At 41.4% G+C, this 14,616-nt stretch overlaps 2 protein-coding genes across 3 annotated transcripts in view; one reads left to right on the top strand and one right to left on the bottom strand.

Annotated features, from left to right (window-relative positions):
* Positions 1 to 4,605, top strand: part of LAMA5 (laminin subunit alpha 5) — a 115,327-nt gene extending 110,722 nt beyond the window's left edge. Inside the window, exons 78-80 of the mRNA XM_031951721.1 lie at positions 278 to 368; positions 1,104 to 1,223; positions 3,343 to 4,605. Of these exons, the coding sequence (XP_031807581.1) occupies positions 278 to 368; positions 1,104 to 1,223; positions 3,343 to 3,491 (360 nt within the window). The 3' untranslated portion in view covers positions 3,492 to 4,605. The remainder of the gene's footprint in view (positions 1 to 277; positions 369 to 1,103; positions 1,224 to 3,342) is intronic.
* Positions 4,606 to 5,399: 794 nt separating this feature from the next.
* On the bottom strand, positions 5,400 to 13,076 carry ADRM1 (adhesion regulating molecule 1). 2 transcript variants are annotated; one of them, XM_012539648.3, is made up of 10 exons: positions 12,812 to 13,076; positions 10,938 to 11,148; positions 10,409 to 10,525; positions 9,936 to 10,059; positions 9,025 to 9,111; positions 7,583 to 7,664; positions 7,097 to 7,329; positions 6,578 to 6,735; positions 6,023 to 6,125; positions 5,400 to 5,641 (listed from the first exon to the last, which is right to left on the bottom strand). In XM_012539648.3, the coding sequence occupies exons 2-10, from the start codon at positions 11,145 to 11,147 to the stop codon at positions 5,535 to 5,537; spliced, it is 1,221 nt and encodes a 406-aa protein (XP_012395102.1). In that variant the 5' UTR covers position 11,148; positions 12,812 to 13,076; the 3' UTR covers positions 5,400 to 5,534. The 2 variants fall into 2 exon arrangements, with proteins under 2 accessions (XP_012395102.1, XP_003757671.1); XM_003757623.4 differs by having other exon boundaries at positions 7,208 to 7,329.
* Between the last annotated feature and the right edge of the window lie 1,540 nt (positions 13,077 to 14,616).

The following is a 14,616-nucleotide window of genomic DNA, read 5'->3' as shown; positions in this document are numbered from 1 at the left end:
CAGTGATTGGGTAGACGTTTGGCACTCTGAAGAGTGGATTCCGTAGTAATAAACATATAAAATAGCAACTATAAGCCACTTTTCTTTTGCCCTTTTTCCCCATGGTCATTCTCTCTCACCTTCTGCCCATCCATCCCTCTCGCTGCCCCACACACCCGTCACACTACATCGTCTCACTTTGTCCTCCTAACAACTCTATGACATAGGTAGCATAAATATCGTCAATGATAACTTCCTTTTACAACTTTGGATGAATGTCTCATCCGTTCTGTCTCAGGTGCTTGTCAGGGCCGACAGCGGGGCCGGGGAGTTCTCCACGTCAGTGACACGGCCTCCTCTCTGTGATGGACTGTGGCACCGTATCGCAGGTAGGTGATCCCCCTTCCGCTCCCCACTTTCTGGCCCAGGGACTCCCTAGGCTGTCTGCACGGAGTGACAAGTAACCTGCAGTTTGTGATAATCCAAACGTGTGACTGGGGGAAAGTAGCTTCAGCTGCCATTCCTCGTTGCATTGTGTGAAGGCCGGGGAAGGAGAATATCCTGAGAAAGGTTCAGAGACAGCCACGAGCTTGGCACGCTTGGGAGGTAGGGTGAGAAATGGAGGCGATTGGCCTAGCCAAACAAGTGTCTGGGGTGGAATAGAGAACTAGATCATGGCAGACTCTGAAATATCAGGGTAGGAAGCTTTATCTTTTTGGGGGAAAGCCATGAAAGGTCTCCGACTAGGGGAGAGAGAGCTGATCCTGAAGAAGACTGCTAGATTTGGAGGGGGTGGGGATGCAGATGGAGAGGAAAGAATAAATCCAGATGGCCAATAATTACTCCCTCCCCCCCCCAAAAAAAAAAACAACTAACTAAACTTATAAACATGAGTTGCCTTGTGATTGGGAAAAGTTAAAACCATTTTCACTTGGATGGTATTCCTGGGGATCCCTCCAGTACAAGGCTGTCTCCCCCCTCAGGCCAGACCAGAAATACCATCTCCTTTCTCTATGTTGCTTTCAATTCCCAGGGCTGTGCCCAGGGGAGCTGTAGGGCCATTAGGAAGAACAGCTCTCTGAGCAAGCCCTGAGTAGAAGCTAAGCAGGGGCCTCTCTTCTCAGTGATTAAAGGAAGAAGCATGCTCCGGCTTGATGTGGATACAAAAGGCAATTACACAGTGGCTCCTGCCTCAGTTCCTTCCATTATCACCAAAGAACCTCTTTACTTGGGAGGTCTGCCAGGTAAGTCCCACTTGTAGCTATTTGGGAGAACACCCTTCCAAAAGGGGATCAGGGAAGACCATCTTCTTCATTTACTCTAGTGTTTCTTCCGGGATCCGTGCCAAGAGCACAAATCTGGGAGGCAGAGGGTCAGGATTCTAGTCCTGTGCCCTTGGACTAGTCAAGTCAACATCCTAAGCCTATTTTCTCTCAATGTAAAACTGAGCCAGCCCTAAAATGCCAATCCTGCCTGATGAGCACAAGAATAGCTGGCATTTATATAGCGCTTTAAGGTTCAGAAACCACTTCATATATGATTCCTCATTTGATCCTCACAGCACTCATGAGGTAGGTGCTAGGCCAGACCTCAGAATGAAGTGATAAAACCCTCCTCTAGCCAGCTGCTCACCCAGCAGGGCTCAAAAGAGACCTAGGATAGCAGTCTCCTAAGAGCCCCTAGGGCAGTGAAAATCTGATTTAGGGGCTAAGTGCTCCTCCCTCCACCTAGGTAGACTGGGCTGCTTCTGTGACTTAGTATCAGGATTGGGTTCTTGAGGTCAAGAAAAGCCACCACCTGAGGCTAACGTAGTAAGGGGCAAAGTCCCTATCAACTTAGCCGTTCCAGCCTAGAAGCCCTGCCGGTGACTGCTTGCGATTCACTGAGCCCAATAATTTACACGCACAATCTGCAGGACACTTTCTTCTAACCATTCTATGAAAGAGGCGTACAAAATGATCCCCATTTTGCAGATAAGGGAAGAGACGAGAAAGCAGACTTGTTTACATTTTTGAGCCAGGAACTGAAGCAGGTCTTCTAAATCCAAGTCTAGCTAGCCAACTCTACTCCCATGTCTCTCCAATGATCATTTTAAGCAGTACAGTAGGAAACCTATCAGCTCTTATTTCTGTACACCATTTTTAAAAGGTATACATATCAGGGGCAGCTATGTGGCGTGGTGGATAGAGCACCAGCCCTGAAGTCAGGAGGACTTGAGTGCATATCTGGTCTCAGACACCTAACTTTCTGGTTGTGACCCTGGGCAAGTCACTTAACCCCAATTGCCTCAGCCCAAAAAAAAAAAAAAAAAAAAAAAAAAAGGGAAAAAAGGTGTACATTCATCCATTCTCTTACTTGAGCCTTGTCACTCTCTGAAGTCTGAAGAAGCAATAAATATGTATTAAGTAACCTACTGTCTATAGAGCCCAGAAATAGGATACGAAGATGGACAAGACAGTCCTTGTTCTGAGAGGACTTAGTGTCTAAAAGAACAACAAGATTATCTTGTTCATAGACTAAGTAGAGAGTAGACTATAGTAGAGAGACCCCTGAACTTAGAAGTCAGGAAGACTTATTTGAGTTCAAATTGTGGGCAAGTCATTTAATCTCTCAGCCTCAGCTTCCACACTGGTAAAACAGGAATAACATCAGCATCTACCAAACGTGAGTGTGGCAAGGATCAAACGTGGCCTTGCTGAGCTGGATGTAAAATGGGGATACCAGTACTTCTATCAAGAGGTATCATGGGCTGTGTTTTGCTTAACTTAAAGCACTCTAGAAATGTCAGCCATTAGAATACAAAGGATGCCATTGAGGTTGCCATCATTCTTCAGTTTTCTGTTACTGCTGAGTTTTGGCACAGGGAGGTGTTTGGAGTGTCAGCTCTGAACCAGTCAGCTTGACAAGTGGAGTAACGTAGACAAGAGGGGATGTAAAATGATCTTTTAATACCGTATATAGCAAAGTTCTCTTCTACATTGAGAAAGTAAAAACTATCCTAGTGAAAATACCTCTTCTATCATCATAGTCATTGTGCAGAAAAGCACACCTTCATCGGCAGCTGAAGGACTTAGTGTGAGGGACCAACTAGCAGTCTGATGACACACATGAATCCCTTCTCAGAATGTTTTTAAATGCATACGATATATAAGATCTCAAAGGAGAGCAATTATATTGAAAGTTATCTAAAATATCACAGATAAAAAGCCCCAAACCCAGGATAAGAACCCTTGCCTTAATGGAACATGGATTGGGTGAAAATTGGGAGGGTAGGTAGCACACAGATGGTGCTGCTTAATTTACTTCCAAGTTTAACTGTTGGTTTCCTTGTCTCCATCTCCACTGTCCTCCTTCATCCCACAGAGACTTTGAAGAGCACGGTTTCACCATCATCTCTACCTGGTTACTATGGCTGTATAAGGAATCTTGTGGCAAACCGTCGTCCAGTTGACTTGACACGCACTGGCATCATACAAGGGTCAGTGGGTGCAAATGGCTGCCCAGTCATGTAAATAAATGGCCCAGACACATAGGACATTTAAAGCTGCCCTGCTGCATATAGCCCCTCTGGCCCCTCTGTCAGGTTTTTAAGTATTGACAAACTCTGCACTCCGTCATCTTTTTAGTATTTTTCACCCAAAGTGAGGACATTCGGATTAATTGACTTAAGCATTAGACACTTTACAACTCATCACATACAATGAAATAAATTTAATAGTCTTCTGAAAATGAAAAACCAAAAGTGGGGCTACGCATTTCTGGGCCTGAGATGGTGCTAAGAAAAGGTGGTACTCCAGTCATGCTGCTGGTTTGCCCACCATTCACAGGATCTCAAAGCTGGAAGGAACTTCCAGAGGGAATCTAGTCCACCCCACACCAAAGCATGAATTCCCTCTCTCCCTCTGCAACATCCCTGAGTCCATCCATTTTTCCAGCTTCTGATTAAGATTCTAGGGATGGAGAACTCACTACCTCTTGTTCCGTTTCTGAATAGCTCTACTCTTAGGAAGATTTTTCTTATTAAATATAAATCTCCCTCCCTTCAACTTTTAGACACTGACCCTAGTTTTTGTTCCTTTGGGCCAAAAAAAAGAAAATTCACTTCCCTTCCACACGACAGTTCTTCAGATACTTGAAGACAGTGATCATGTCCCTGGCACCACTAAGTCTTCTCCAAGTTAAACATCTCTCATTTGATCCCCATAAATTGCTTAAGAGTCCATATATTTATTCCGAGTCTGTGCTTCCTCCCTCCTCCTTCCTTTCAGGGTCATATTCACTGATTTTTGTGGTTGTAGTACAGGTCCAATGATAACTTTTCTTCTGTCCACCTAGCTCATTTTGTGCACTTACACATTTATGTTTTTTAAAAATATACATATGCATATATATATATTTGTGTGTACATATCTAGATGGATGGGGGATAAATCTTATGTCTGGAAATGATTTATAAATTATGTTTTTTTTTTACATGATTGGGAAAATATTATAAAATGGGTTAATCTTTTATTATCTTTCAATGAGATTCAACTATGACCTTTTCCACCTTTTTTCAGTATAGAATAAAAGCTCTGTAAATCACTGGCACATCCTTTTGAAAGCAATAATAAAAAATTTTTGAATACTGGTTAGTGAAATGAAATGGGAAAAAAAATCCTGTCTACTTGGTCGGAAAGGGCTTGATGGCAGCATCAGATATTGTGACATTAAGCTAGGTGCTTTGTCAAGCATCTAACCCAGGGGTCCTCAAAGTACAGCCCGGGCCAGATGCGGCAGCTGAGGACGGTTATCCCCCTCACCCAGGGCTATGAAGTTTCTTTATTTAAAGGCCCACAAAACAAAGTTTTTGCTTTTACTATAGACCGGCCCTCCAACAGTCTGAGGGACAATAAATTGGCCCTCTATTTAAAAAGTTTGAGGACCCCTGATCTAACCTTTGTTTAATTTCACTGCGTATACACCTTTAGTAACAGTTTAAAAGTCTGCTTCTTGTTTAGAAGATTTTGAAAAATCTCTTTAAGCAACCAAGCTGTGTCTCCAGATGCATCTGAAGCACTCAAAATGATTTTTCTTTTTTTTAAAAGGAGTATGTTTAGGGAGATGTGCTTTAAATCAAAGTGATGGAGCCACATCTGGAAAAAAAAGTTTATTATTTGCTCTAGAAAGTTGACCTTCTTGCAACTTTCACATGGTACAAGTAATTTACCAGATATTGCCCAGGAAAAATTTGTTAAGCAAGGTTCCAGCCCTGCCTGCAGACACTACCAGGGTATATATGACCAACATCATCCTGGCACTCAACTCTCTCTCTCCATGATTTAACAAAATATTTCTTCACAGATAATTTGTATCTGAAGACTAGGCAAAAAGCAATTTGGTAATCACTCCTCCTATTTCTGGCACACACAAAAACTAGAGTTGGCAGATAAAAGAAAAGTCCTTTATTTTGTAGGGCTGAATGTAGGCATGAGTGTATGCAATAAACTAGTGACACTACTGAAGTCACTTAATTATTACTAAGAATTTCCAATATCTTAAAAGACAGCAAATAATTTAATCTAAACTCATATCTTCCTCTTCGTCTTTCTTGTCCTTTGCATCTCCTTCCTTTTGGTCTGACTTGGCATTGTTCTGCATGGCTTTGGCAAATGCTTCAACATCTAAAATATCATTAAAAAATATCATCATCAGTTCTTGCCCCCTAAGAACACTTTAATAATCAGCCAAGTTGCTTTCACAAAAGGGAATTAAAATGAAAATGCAGATTTCTCAAAAATCTGTAAATACTATTTAGGCTACAACAATTTTTTAAAACCCACACAAATGAGGCTGAAGAGAAATTACAATCTGCTCCATTAAGCAAATCAATCTTGTCAGACATGCCCAAATGAAGCATTCTCTGAATGTTCTTACCCAAGAGAAATGTTTTTAAACAAATCATTACATAATTTAGGCTGTAAAGTTTTAACTGTTATGTAAGAATTCTTCAAATCTTGAAGAAGAATTTCATTTAAGGGAAGGAAAAAAAAAAAGGTACTTACCACCCTTATTTGCTGCATCTACAGCTTCAGTTGGTAAACCAAACTGACTCATAAGTGGGCCAAGCTGTCCTGAGGCTAAGGCAGCACTGAACATACTTAATGCCTGTAAATGAAGGGCATTCATGAAAAATGACTAAAACTTTCTAATTTTTTTAATCCACTAAACTTCAGTTTTTGTCCTAGCATATACCTAAGCCCAGCTCTTCAAGGAAATTAATCAAATATCAACCTTATATACAAGATACTGAGACTGCGCCAGCTCGCATCAAGCTGTGACAGTGGAGGGAACCATTGTTTCTGAACACTTATGTAATGTCACCTAGGAGACAAGAGAGAATGCCTAAAAATCCACAGGGGGCAGGCCTAAGCTTAGTGAATCACATGGTTACAAAATCTCCCAATGAGCACTGCATATTTGCAATTTCTTGCAACTCAAAAGAGAAAGAAGAGGGGGAGGAAAGGGAGCTCCACCATCAATATGGCATGAGAGTTAGGAAATCTGAAACGCAGCGTAAAGCTTAGCTATTTGACCATTGGAGATGGCCATACTCCTACCTGCTGAAACTGAGGAGAGGTCAGTGTGTTCTGAATCTCTTCAGCAGTCTGTGGAAGAGATTCTCCAGAGGGAAGATAAGGCAGCAACCGCTCTTGGACTTCAGCATTGGCCAGAATAGGAGCCATGATCTCTGGAGTTAGTACACTGGCCAAGTCAACTAGGATATAACAACAAAACTATAAGTTGTTTGGAATTTACTATTTGCTGCTTAATGGGGAACGGAGTGTCACATTTCATGGATATCAAGACTATAAGCAGCCAAATCACCCAGTGAGGCTTAATGGGAGAAATTTCTTAACTGGCTCCTGCTTCTGGCCAATGGTTTCATTCTGCTTGGCAGGAAGTCTCAAGCTCAGCTCTTATTAGGAACATTTAGCCTTTATCAGGGTGACTTGCAAACCAACAGTGCCATAGAGAACACTTTCACTAAGGACATGCCTTCCCAATCCCCTTGAAAGAACAGGGGAGCAGCAGGCAACTTCACCCCAACAGCTTTCAGTCAACGAAAAAACGTTTACCTTGCTGTCCGCCTCCTGCCCCAGATGGCACATTCATAGTAGCTAAAATGTTCTGAAGGTCACTCAGTTGAATGGGCTGGGTTGGGCTTGTTGCTGTGCTGGTTCCATTACCTGAACTCGGTGCAGGACTTGGACTAGTTGCAGAGGCAATTGCTTGAGCACTGGGTGCTGGTGTAGCACGAGCGGAAGAAGAGGTGGAAGATGGGGTTACAGAAGCTGACTGGCTCCGGGAGCTGAAACCATAAATAACATCAACAATAGGTAATATGCGTCTTTCTTGTTTTAAAGCAAAACTGAGGAGTAATGAGAAAATTTAATCTTATTTTTAAGTACTTTAAGGGAAAACCTATGTGAAACCTTTAGTAAACACAAATATTCACTTCCTGATTTGTTTTCAAGTGCCTAAGGCACTAAACATTAATAGTAATTTTCTAAAAATTAAGTGTCCAGAAAACCAAAAACCAAAGGCTGCCTGAAAGGCCTCACCTTGATGAAGAGCTGCTTGTTGGAGGCCCTCCACTCCCTAATAAGCTAGCCAGACCAGGACCTGTCAGTGCACCAAGCCCACCTACAGTGAGGAAACAAGCATTAAATCAAAAAATTCATGCGCTGCTTCTCCCTTAATACTGACAATCAACGACAGTTTCAATAAGAATTCTGAATCGGAAGATCACAATAACTAGATCTTTGTTACTATTTAGGCTACATGTAATCTTTGAATATAAGAAATATATCAAAGATTTCTGAACTAAAGAAAAAATGAAATAACCACTAGTTTATACAATATTCTCTCCTGAGCTAGTGTCATTTCACAGAACTTTCCAAACAAGAATAGTAGTGAAGAGATAGTGCTATCCCAAATTGGCCACAATTCTCCATGGAAATGAGACTCACATCTTGTTTTCTTGTAATGAGAAATCTTTAGAACTGTAATTTATTTATGTGGGGGTTTTGGGAGTCAGAAGACTCAGTTTTAAATCCTAGCTCTCTCACTTACCTGTGTGACCCTGGATAAATCAACTTTAATCTCTGGGCCTCAGTTTCCTCATCTATTAAATAAAAGGGTCAAACTAGATGATGGCATTTAAGGTTGCTTTCAACTCAATCTTATGAGCCCTATGATTAAGGATAAAATCGATCTAAATTGGGAACTACTTTTAAAGACATAAAGGGACTTTGGGTACATACAAAGAAAGTCAAACTATATCAGAGTAGTGTTTCTAATTGAGGTCTTGAGGAGATTGCCTTTAATGAAAAGATAAAAATCAATTATCATTGCAAAATGGATACAGAGCATGGGATCAAATGCTTTCTGGTATTTTAAGAGTGTAAATAAAACAAATGAAAAACTTCAGCTTTTTTATCCAACATCACAACATTTCAAAGTTCAAACTTCTTGATAGAAAAAGCGATTTAGGATAAAGATCTCCATCTAGCAAGTTAAGACTCAGATTTGTTTCTTATTAAATAGAACTGGTTCCCCACTTGTGGCCACTAGAAAGCACTCTGTTAAGTGCCTACGTCCCACCTACTTTATTCTATATAGCAAGCAAGGTAGCTTATAGGAAAAATACAATCTCACCTTTAAATCATTCAACATTTTACACCCAAAAGGGGCTAGATCATCTAGTCCAACCCTCTCGTTTTTAAGGCCTAGTGACATGAAGTGACTTGACTGAGATCACATAAATATGAAGTGGCAAATCTAGGATTCAAATCCCAGTTTTCTGAATTCAAAAAGAGCAATCTTAACCAAACCATATCACACTGACAGCAATCCAGTACAGCAAAATGACCACAGGTTTGTTTTTTGGTTTTTTTTTTAAACACTTCCCAGTAAAAAACAAATTGCTGAGAAACGATAATAATCTGAGGGCTTAACTAAGTGAAGAACAGCCCCACTTCAGAGCAAAAATCTGAAATCTTACCAAGTCCTCCCAAGCCAGTTGGTCCAATAAGTTGCATGAGCTGGTTATGACTCATGTTACCCAGAAGGCTCTGCAAACCACCTTCACCTGAAAAACAAAAACAATTTAAGACACACTACCTAGAATTTCATAAACCAAACCAAAGATCAATCTTGATAAAGAACTCAAAGGTCATTTAGTACAGGATCTTTTAAGTCCTACACAAAAACTACTTATAAGTAGTATATATATAACACACTATACCATCTTCTCACCAAAAGATTTCTATCAATAACTAAATGAGTATAGGGTTTATATGTATTTAACATTTCCTAGTAAACAAATTGCTCAAGAATAATTATAACTGATGGCTTAACTAGAACCTTGCGTTAATATCTCTGAAATCCTACTTATTTTAATCCATCTTATTTGGAATTCATCTAATGTGACTTGACATCAGCAGTCCACTAGCTGAAATTTTAAACAAGATTTAAACAAGAAATATTAGCTATAATAGTATTTTGTTAGTGGCATGTAAACCGTATACTAAAAAGGGAAATTATAAATCTATCCAAACTCTTAGTACTAGTAATGACATCAAAAAGTTGATAAATAGTTGACATTTACAGAAGATCTGTAAAAAACCCTTTAATTATAACCCCCCCCCCCACACACACACACTTTTTTCCATCTGATGCTCACATAGCAACCCAGTAAGGAAACGATGAAAAATGTTAAGTGACTTGCCTTCAATTATACAACTAATGAGAGTGAGAGGCAGGAATGAAACCTAGGCCTTTGCTGATTTCACAACAGCAAAAAAAAAAAAAAAAAAAAAAAAAAAAAGGTGCAAAAACCCTGGCCCATAGCATTGAGAAGTTAGATCATTTTGAAAAGGTTTTCAATTGTCAAATTGAAAAAGGAGTAACTACCTCCAAGTGCTGAAAGTTCATGTCCTCCACTTCCGCTTGCACCCAAAGCTCCTGGCATAGGTGGGTTATTCAAATATTCATTTACTTTCCTGCAATGTTCCTCATCCTTCTCAGTCTTGGGCTCCTGTAGAAGGAGAACTGGGGTCATTAACATGATATTTCTAAAAAATATAAGATCCAAAATATCTCTGCAGTGCCTAATTACCATCTTTCTCATACTTATTCCTTGGCTTTATCTTCTTTTCAAGTTATTTCCACAAGGAAAATCTTGACTATCAACATCCAGATTTGTGCCCTGTACCCAAGAATGCTCATGACAAGGACCTAATATAACATTAGATCTGTTATAGAATAAGTATCATTTTATTGAAGTGGAGGAAGGGAAGAGATGGTAATGATCAACCCATGTTACAACCAAATCCATGGCTAAAAGAACTCAAATAAAAAGGATGTTAGTGAAAAATTTCACTAACCTGCATCCAAAAGAAGAGTCGCTTTGATCCTGCTTTGAACTTCAACACATATACTCTACCAGTAGTGCACTGAGGTACCCGCTTAAATTCGCAGTCATCAGGAAAAATAATTAAGTCCTGGACAAAACATAAAGGATTACTGAAAGATTAGACTAAATCTATCTTCTAACCCACTTCAAAAGGATGCTGCTGAAAACCACCTCTTAAGAAGTCTTGTGACTAAATGTAAAACAATTAACAATTCATTTTGCTGACTATTAAAGTCAAATCTAAATTTATATTCAGATACTATAGATCATAGGATCAGAGACTTAAGAGTTAGAAGAGTCCTTAGAGGACCTCCGAAATACAATTCCCATGGAGAAACAGAAGATTTAAGTGATTTGACAAGGTTACTTAATTCAGACTACAAAGAAGTGCTACCATTTTTTAAAGAGACATTTCAATCTTTAAGAGGATATAATAAAATTTTTTTAAAGAAAAGTTTTTAAGTTTCTTCATTTCAACTTAAAAATTACTGAATACTCACATCTTCTACATTACCAGAAGTTCTATCTTTCCAGCAGAAATGAATAAGGGAATCATCAGTTTGCTGAATGTATACAAGCCCTTTCCGTTTATCTGGGGTAACTGTAGTTCCTTTCAATGACATTTTTCCTGCCCGAAACTCCACCAAGTATTTGCTGGATGAGCCCCGGGAGCCTGGGACTAGGCTTGGGAACAAAGCACCTGAAGTCATTCTGAAACAGGAGAAAAACAGAAACTTACATCTTATACTTATTTTTTCTACACAATACTGCCCTAATTGTAAAACTTCTCCAATATGTACTTTACATATTAAATATTAATAGGACCGGCACTGAAAATTAGCCCTTTTGAACCATATTGGGTAATATCACAGCTCAGAGTGAAGGTGAGTATAAAGCAGCTCATCTTATACAGCTTTGTTGGAAAATAAACAGCAATCTACATCCAAACTACATCCTTTCACATATCCAAAAAAGATAAAAGAATCACATACTGAAATTATAATCTTAGGTACAATAAAAATCTATTAAAAACACACCCAAGTTTCAGAAAACCTTCGATACCAATACAAAGACTTGAACATCAGGAATTTGGAAACATTTTACCAAAGACAACTAGGAAATTTTGTATGTGCCCAAATCACATTCAAGAATTTTATCCCCCCAAAATCATATGATCATACATAGACAGTTAAAAAGGGCCTTAAAGAATTCAAATCTACCCGCCCTTATCCCCTATCACCCATTTACAGATGAAGAAATTAAAGCTCAGAGGCCAACTGCCACAGAAAAGTAAGTGGAGCTAGGAGCCAAATCCAGGTTCTCTGATTCAAAAACAGAACTCTTTCCTACAATCCACGCTATTCTACGCTTTAAAAAACTAAGGAAAAGGAAACTTTGTATCTCGCTGTTTCCTTGAGAATTTCTGTAAAAGTTAAGTTCCTTTAGGAAAGTGAGTATTGTTTTCTATTCCCCGCCTCTCGGTAGTGTCTGGCACACAGACTCTAAAGAAATGTTTACAGAATAAATCAAGCCTCACTTTTTTCTCACAGTCTCGAATTTTCTTTAAAGAAAAGTTACCCACCAAAGAACGTCTTGTTACTGCAAATTAGATAAACTGAGGGGACGCAGTTTCACATGCATAAACTTTCTTCTGAAGAAGGGAGGGCAAAGGGTTTGAGAAGGGACTTTTATCGATGAAACTGTTCTTTTAAAGGTTCTCAATAAATCAAACTTCTTCCTCCCCGAAGGGACCATTCATTCCAGCCGCTGGAGGTGAGGGCGCGCAGCCCACCCTGCTCCCCTCGGGACGGACACGCCGAGGCTGGGAGACAGCGCAGAAAAGTCTGGGAAGTAGCTGGCAGAGCACAAACGGGACAGGGTATTTTGGAAGAAAGATTCCCTAGTGCTCGGCATAAATGCTGCGTTACTGGCCGAAAACACGGCAAAAAAGTGGAAGAGGAGGGGCTGGGGGAGGGGGCTGGGAGATACCGTGTAATGGGGGGGCCAGTCGGCGGTGAATGCTAGGTTGCCTGGATCTTCTTTAAGCTGAGGAAGCCTTCCTCGGTCCCACCCCCAAAGCTGCTGCTGCTGCTCCTCCCCCCGGCCCCTCGGTGCCCCCAGCCCACGATCCGGCCTTGACCTCCCATTCCCAACCTTCAGCCCCCTGGGGCTCAGCTACGGCCGCACCGGCTTCCACGCGCCCCCTCCCTCCCCCTCCCCCCGGCCCCGGCTCCCGCCTCCCCCACCCGGCCGCCGTCACCAGCCCCCGCCGCCCAAACCGTTCCTCCCCAGCCCCCTCTTGACCGGCCCGGCTCCCGGCTCCAGATTCCTCGTCGGGCCGGGCCTCGGGCCCCCAGGAGCCACGTCCCCTTACCTGGGGCCTGGGGCGCGGACTGTGGCTGAAGCAGGGACTACGGCTCGCTCTTCCTCCTCTGCAGCTGCCGGCCCGGCCGGAAATCTCTCGTTGCTCCACCCTCCCTTCGTTCTCCGTGCTGATTGGGCTTGCACAGTCGCTCTACCGGCGCTGCCGTGAGACCGATTGGTTTGAGCAGCCGTCCATCATCCCCCCCCTTCTCCCGGTCTCCCTCCTCCCTCTGCGCTCTCTCCCCTCTTTCTCCTCCCCACCACCGGCTTATTCCGCCGAGCCCACAGCGCGAAGAGGAAGCCCCATCACCGCGCCGAGTCTGGCGGGGCAGAGCGGTCCCTATTGTTGCTGTGTCATAGGGGAGCGGCGGCGGCCCCTGGCGGAGGCGCCTGCAATTACACAGAGGCCTCTTGAAAGGCCCCACTCCATAGTGTGCCTCGGTTTAAGAAAACCCTGGACCAGATAGGTGACCTTGCAAAGCAGATAACTAGGAAAAGGGTAATAGTTGTAACATTGTGACAGTTAGCTCGCTTTAAGCAACGAGAGCCAGAACTTCCAAGGCCGGGGGGGTTCCCTGTTCTTTAGTTTTAGGGCATTGTATCTTAACAGACCAAAGGTATGAGTTGTTAATCAGGAACATCTGGAACTACATTTATTCTATCCTTAGAGAAAGTTTGGTTAATGAAACAGCAGATGATTATGGCTTTGAATAGAAAGGCCCATGAGGGGAAGCTGAAGAAAAAAATCCAACTTTTTCTCAGCCTTTTTCTGCTCTGAGATTGTAGGATAATTTTTTTTTAATTTGTGCTTTTTTCCCCTAACTTAATATAATTTCAATTTTTTTTCAAATTCTCTCCTTTCCTCCTTACCCTTCCCCCTCTTAGGATAAACTCCCCAGTAATGTTACTATTTCACATCTTGAGTTGTACAGGTATTTTTTTTCTAGTTCTCTTTAGTCTGCAGGTAGTTGGCCTGACCTCAAAAAGCCACTTGGCCACAGAAGAGATAAGAGCCTGAAGACTCTTCACTGGTTCCAAAGATTGGCCACAGCTCAGTCCTACTTTGTTCCTGAGGAGTGTTAGTTTCTGCCTCTCTAAGGAATATAGTTTTAATTAGCTCTATAATATTTATGCTTCCTCAGTCTTTCCAAACTTGGTTCTTTGTCTAAGGCCAAGCAGTGAAGTGGGATAATTTGGAATCTTATCACTTTTAAGTAGGAAGTTGATTAAATTAATAACTTCCATCTTTACTTGTTCTTTTCATTTAAGGAGAGAGGGCTACTAGGGAATTTAAAATGTGATTTGATCAAATGAAATTAAATTTGCTTGAGAGAGAGAGGGAGAGGGAAAGGGGGAGAGAGAGAGTGCACCAATGTAGTAGAATCATGATTCTAGGTTGCCCAGTGGACTCACCCATTCTAATGCAGAATCAAACATCTCAATCTCACTCAGTCCTAGTTTTCACATCTGAAAAATTAGATGGTATAATAAACCCTTGCATTCCAAGTTCAGATTCTTTTAACAAGTACGAAATGAATCCAAGCTATCTATTCTGGAATTTTCAGGTAATGTTAGCACTCCACATCTTGGGTTCTAGAGGTGTACTCTGTTCTTTCTAGTTCTCAGTCTAAGTTACAGGTAGTGGAGCTTACTTCAAAAAGTCACTTGGGCACATAAGAGATAACAGCCTGAGTGTGTGCCAGAAACCAATCTTAACAAAGTTTGTATCTTTCGTTGTCTTTGTATTCTCTTCTCAATCTCAGTACTATTCCACTAATCAAGTAATAAACATTTACTTACTGGCTGTGTGCCAGG

Source organism: Sarcophilus harrisii, chromosome 2 (genome assembly GCF_902635505.1).
Source record: "Sarcophilus harrisii chromosome 2, mSarHar1.11, whole genome shotgun sequence".
NCBI lineage: Eukaryota > Metazoa > Chordata > Mammalia > Dasyuromorphia > Dasyuridae > Sarcophilus > Sarcophilus harrisii.
The sequence above is the reverse complement of the archived record's forward strand: the minus strand, read 5'-3'. Positions and strand labels throughout refer to the sequence as shown.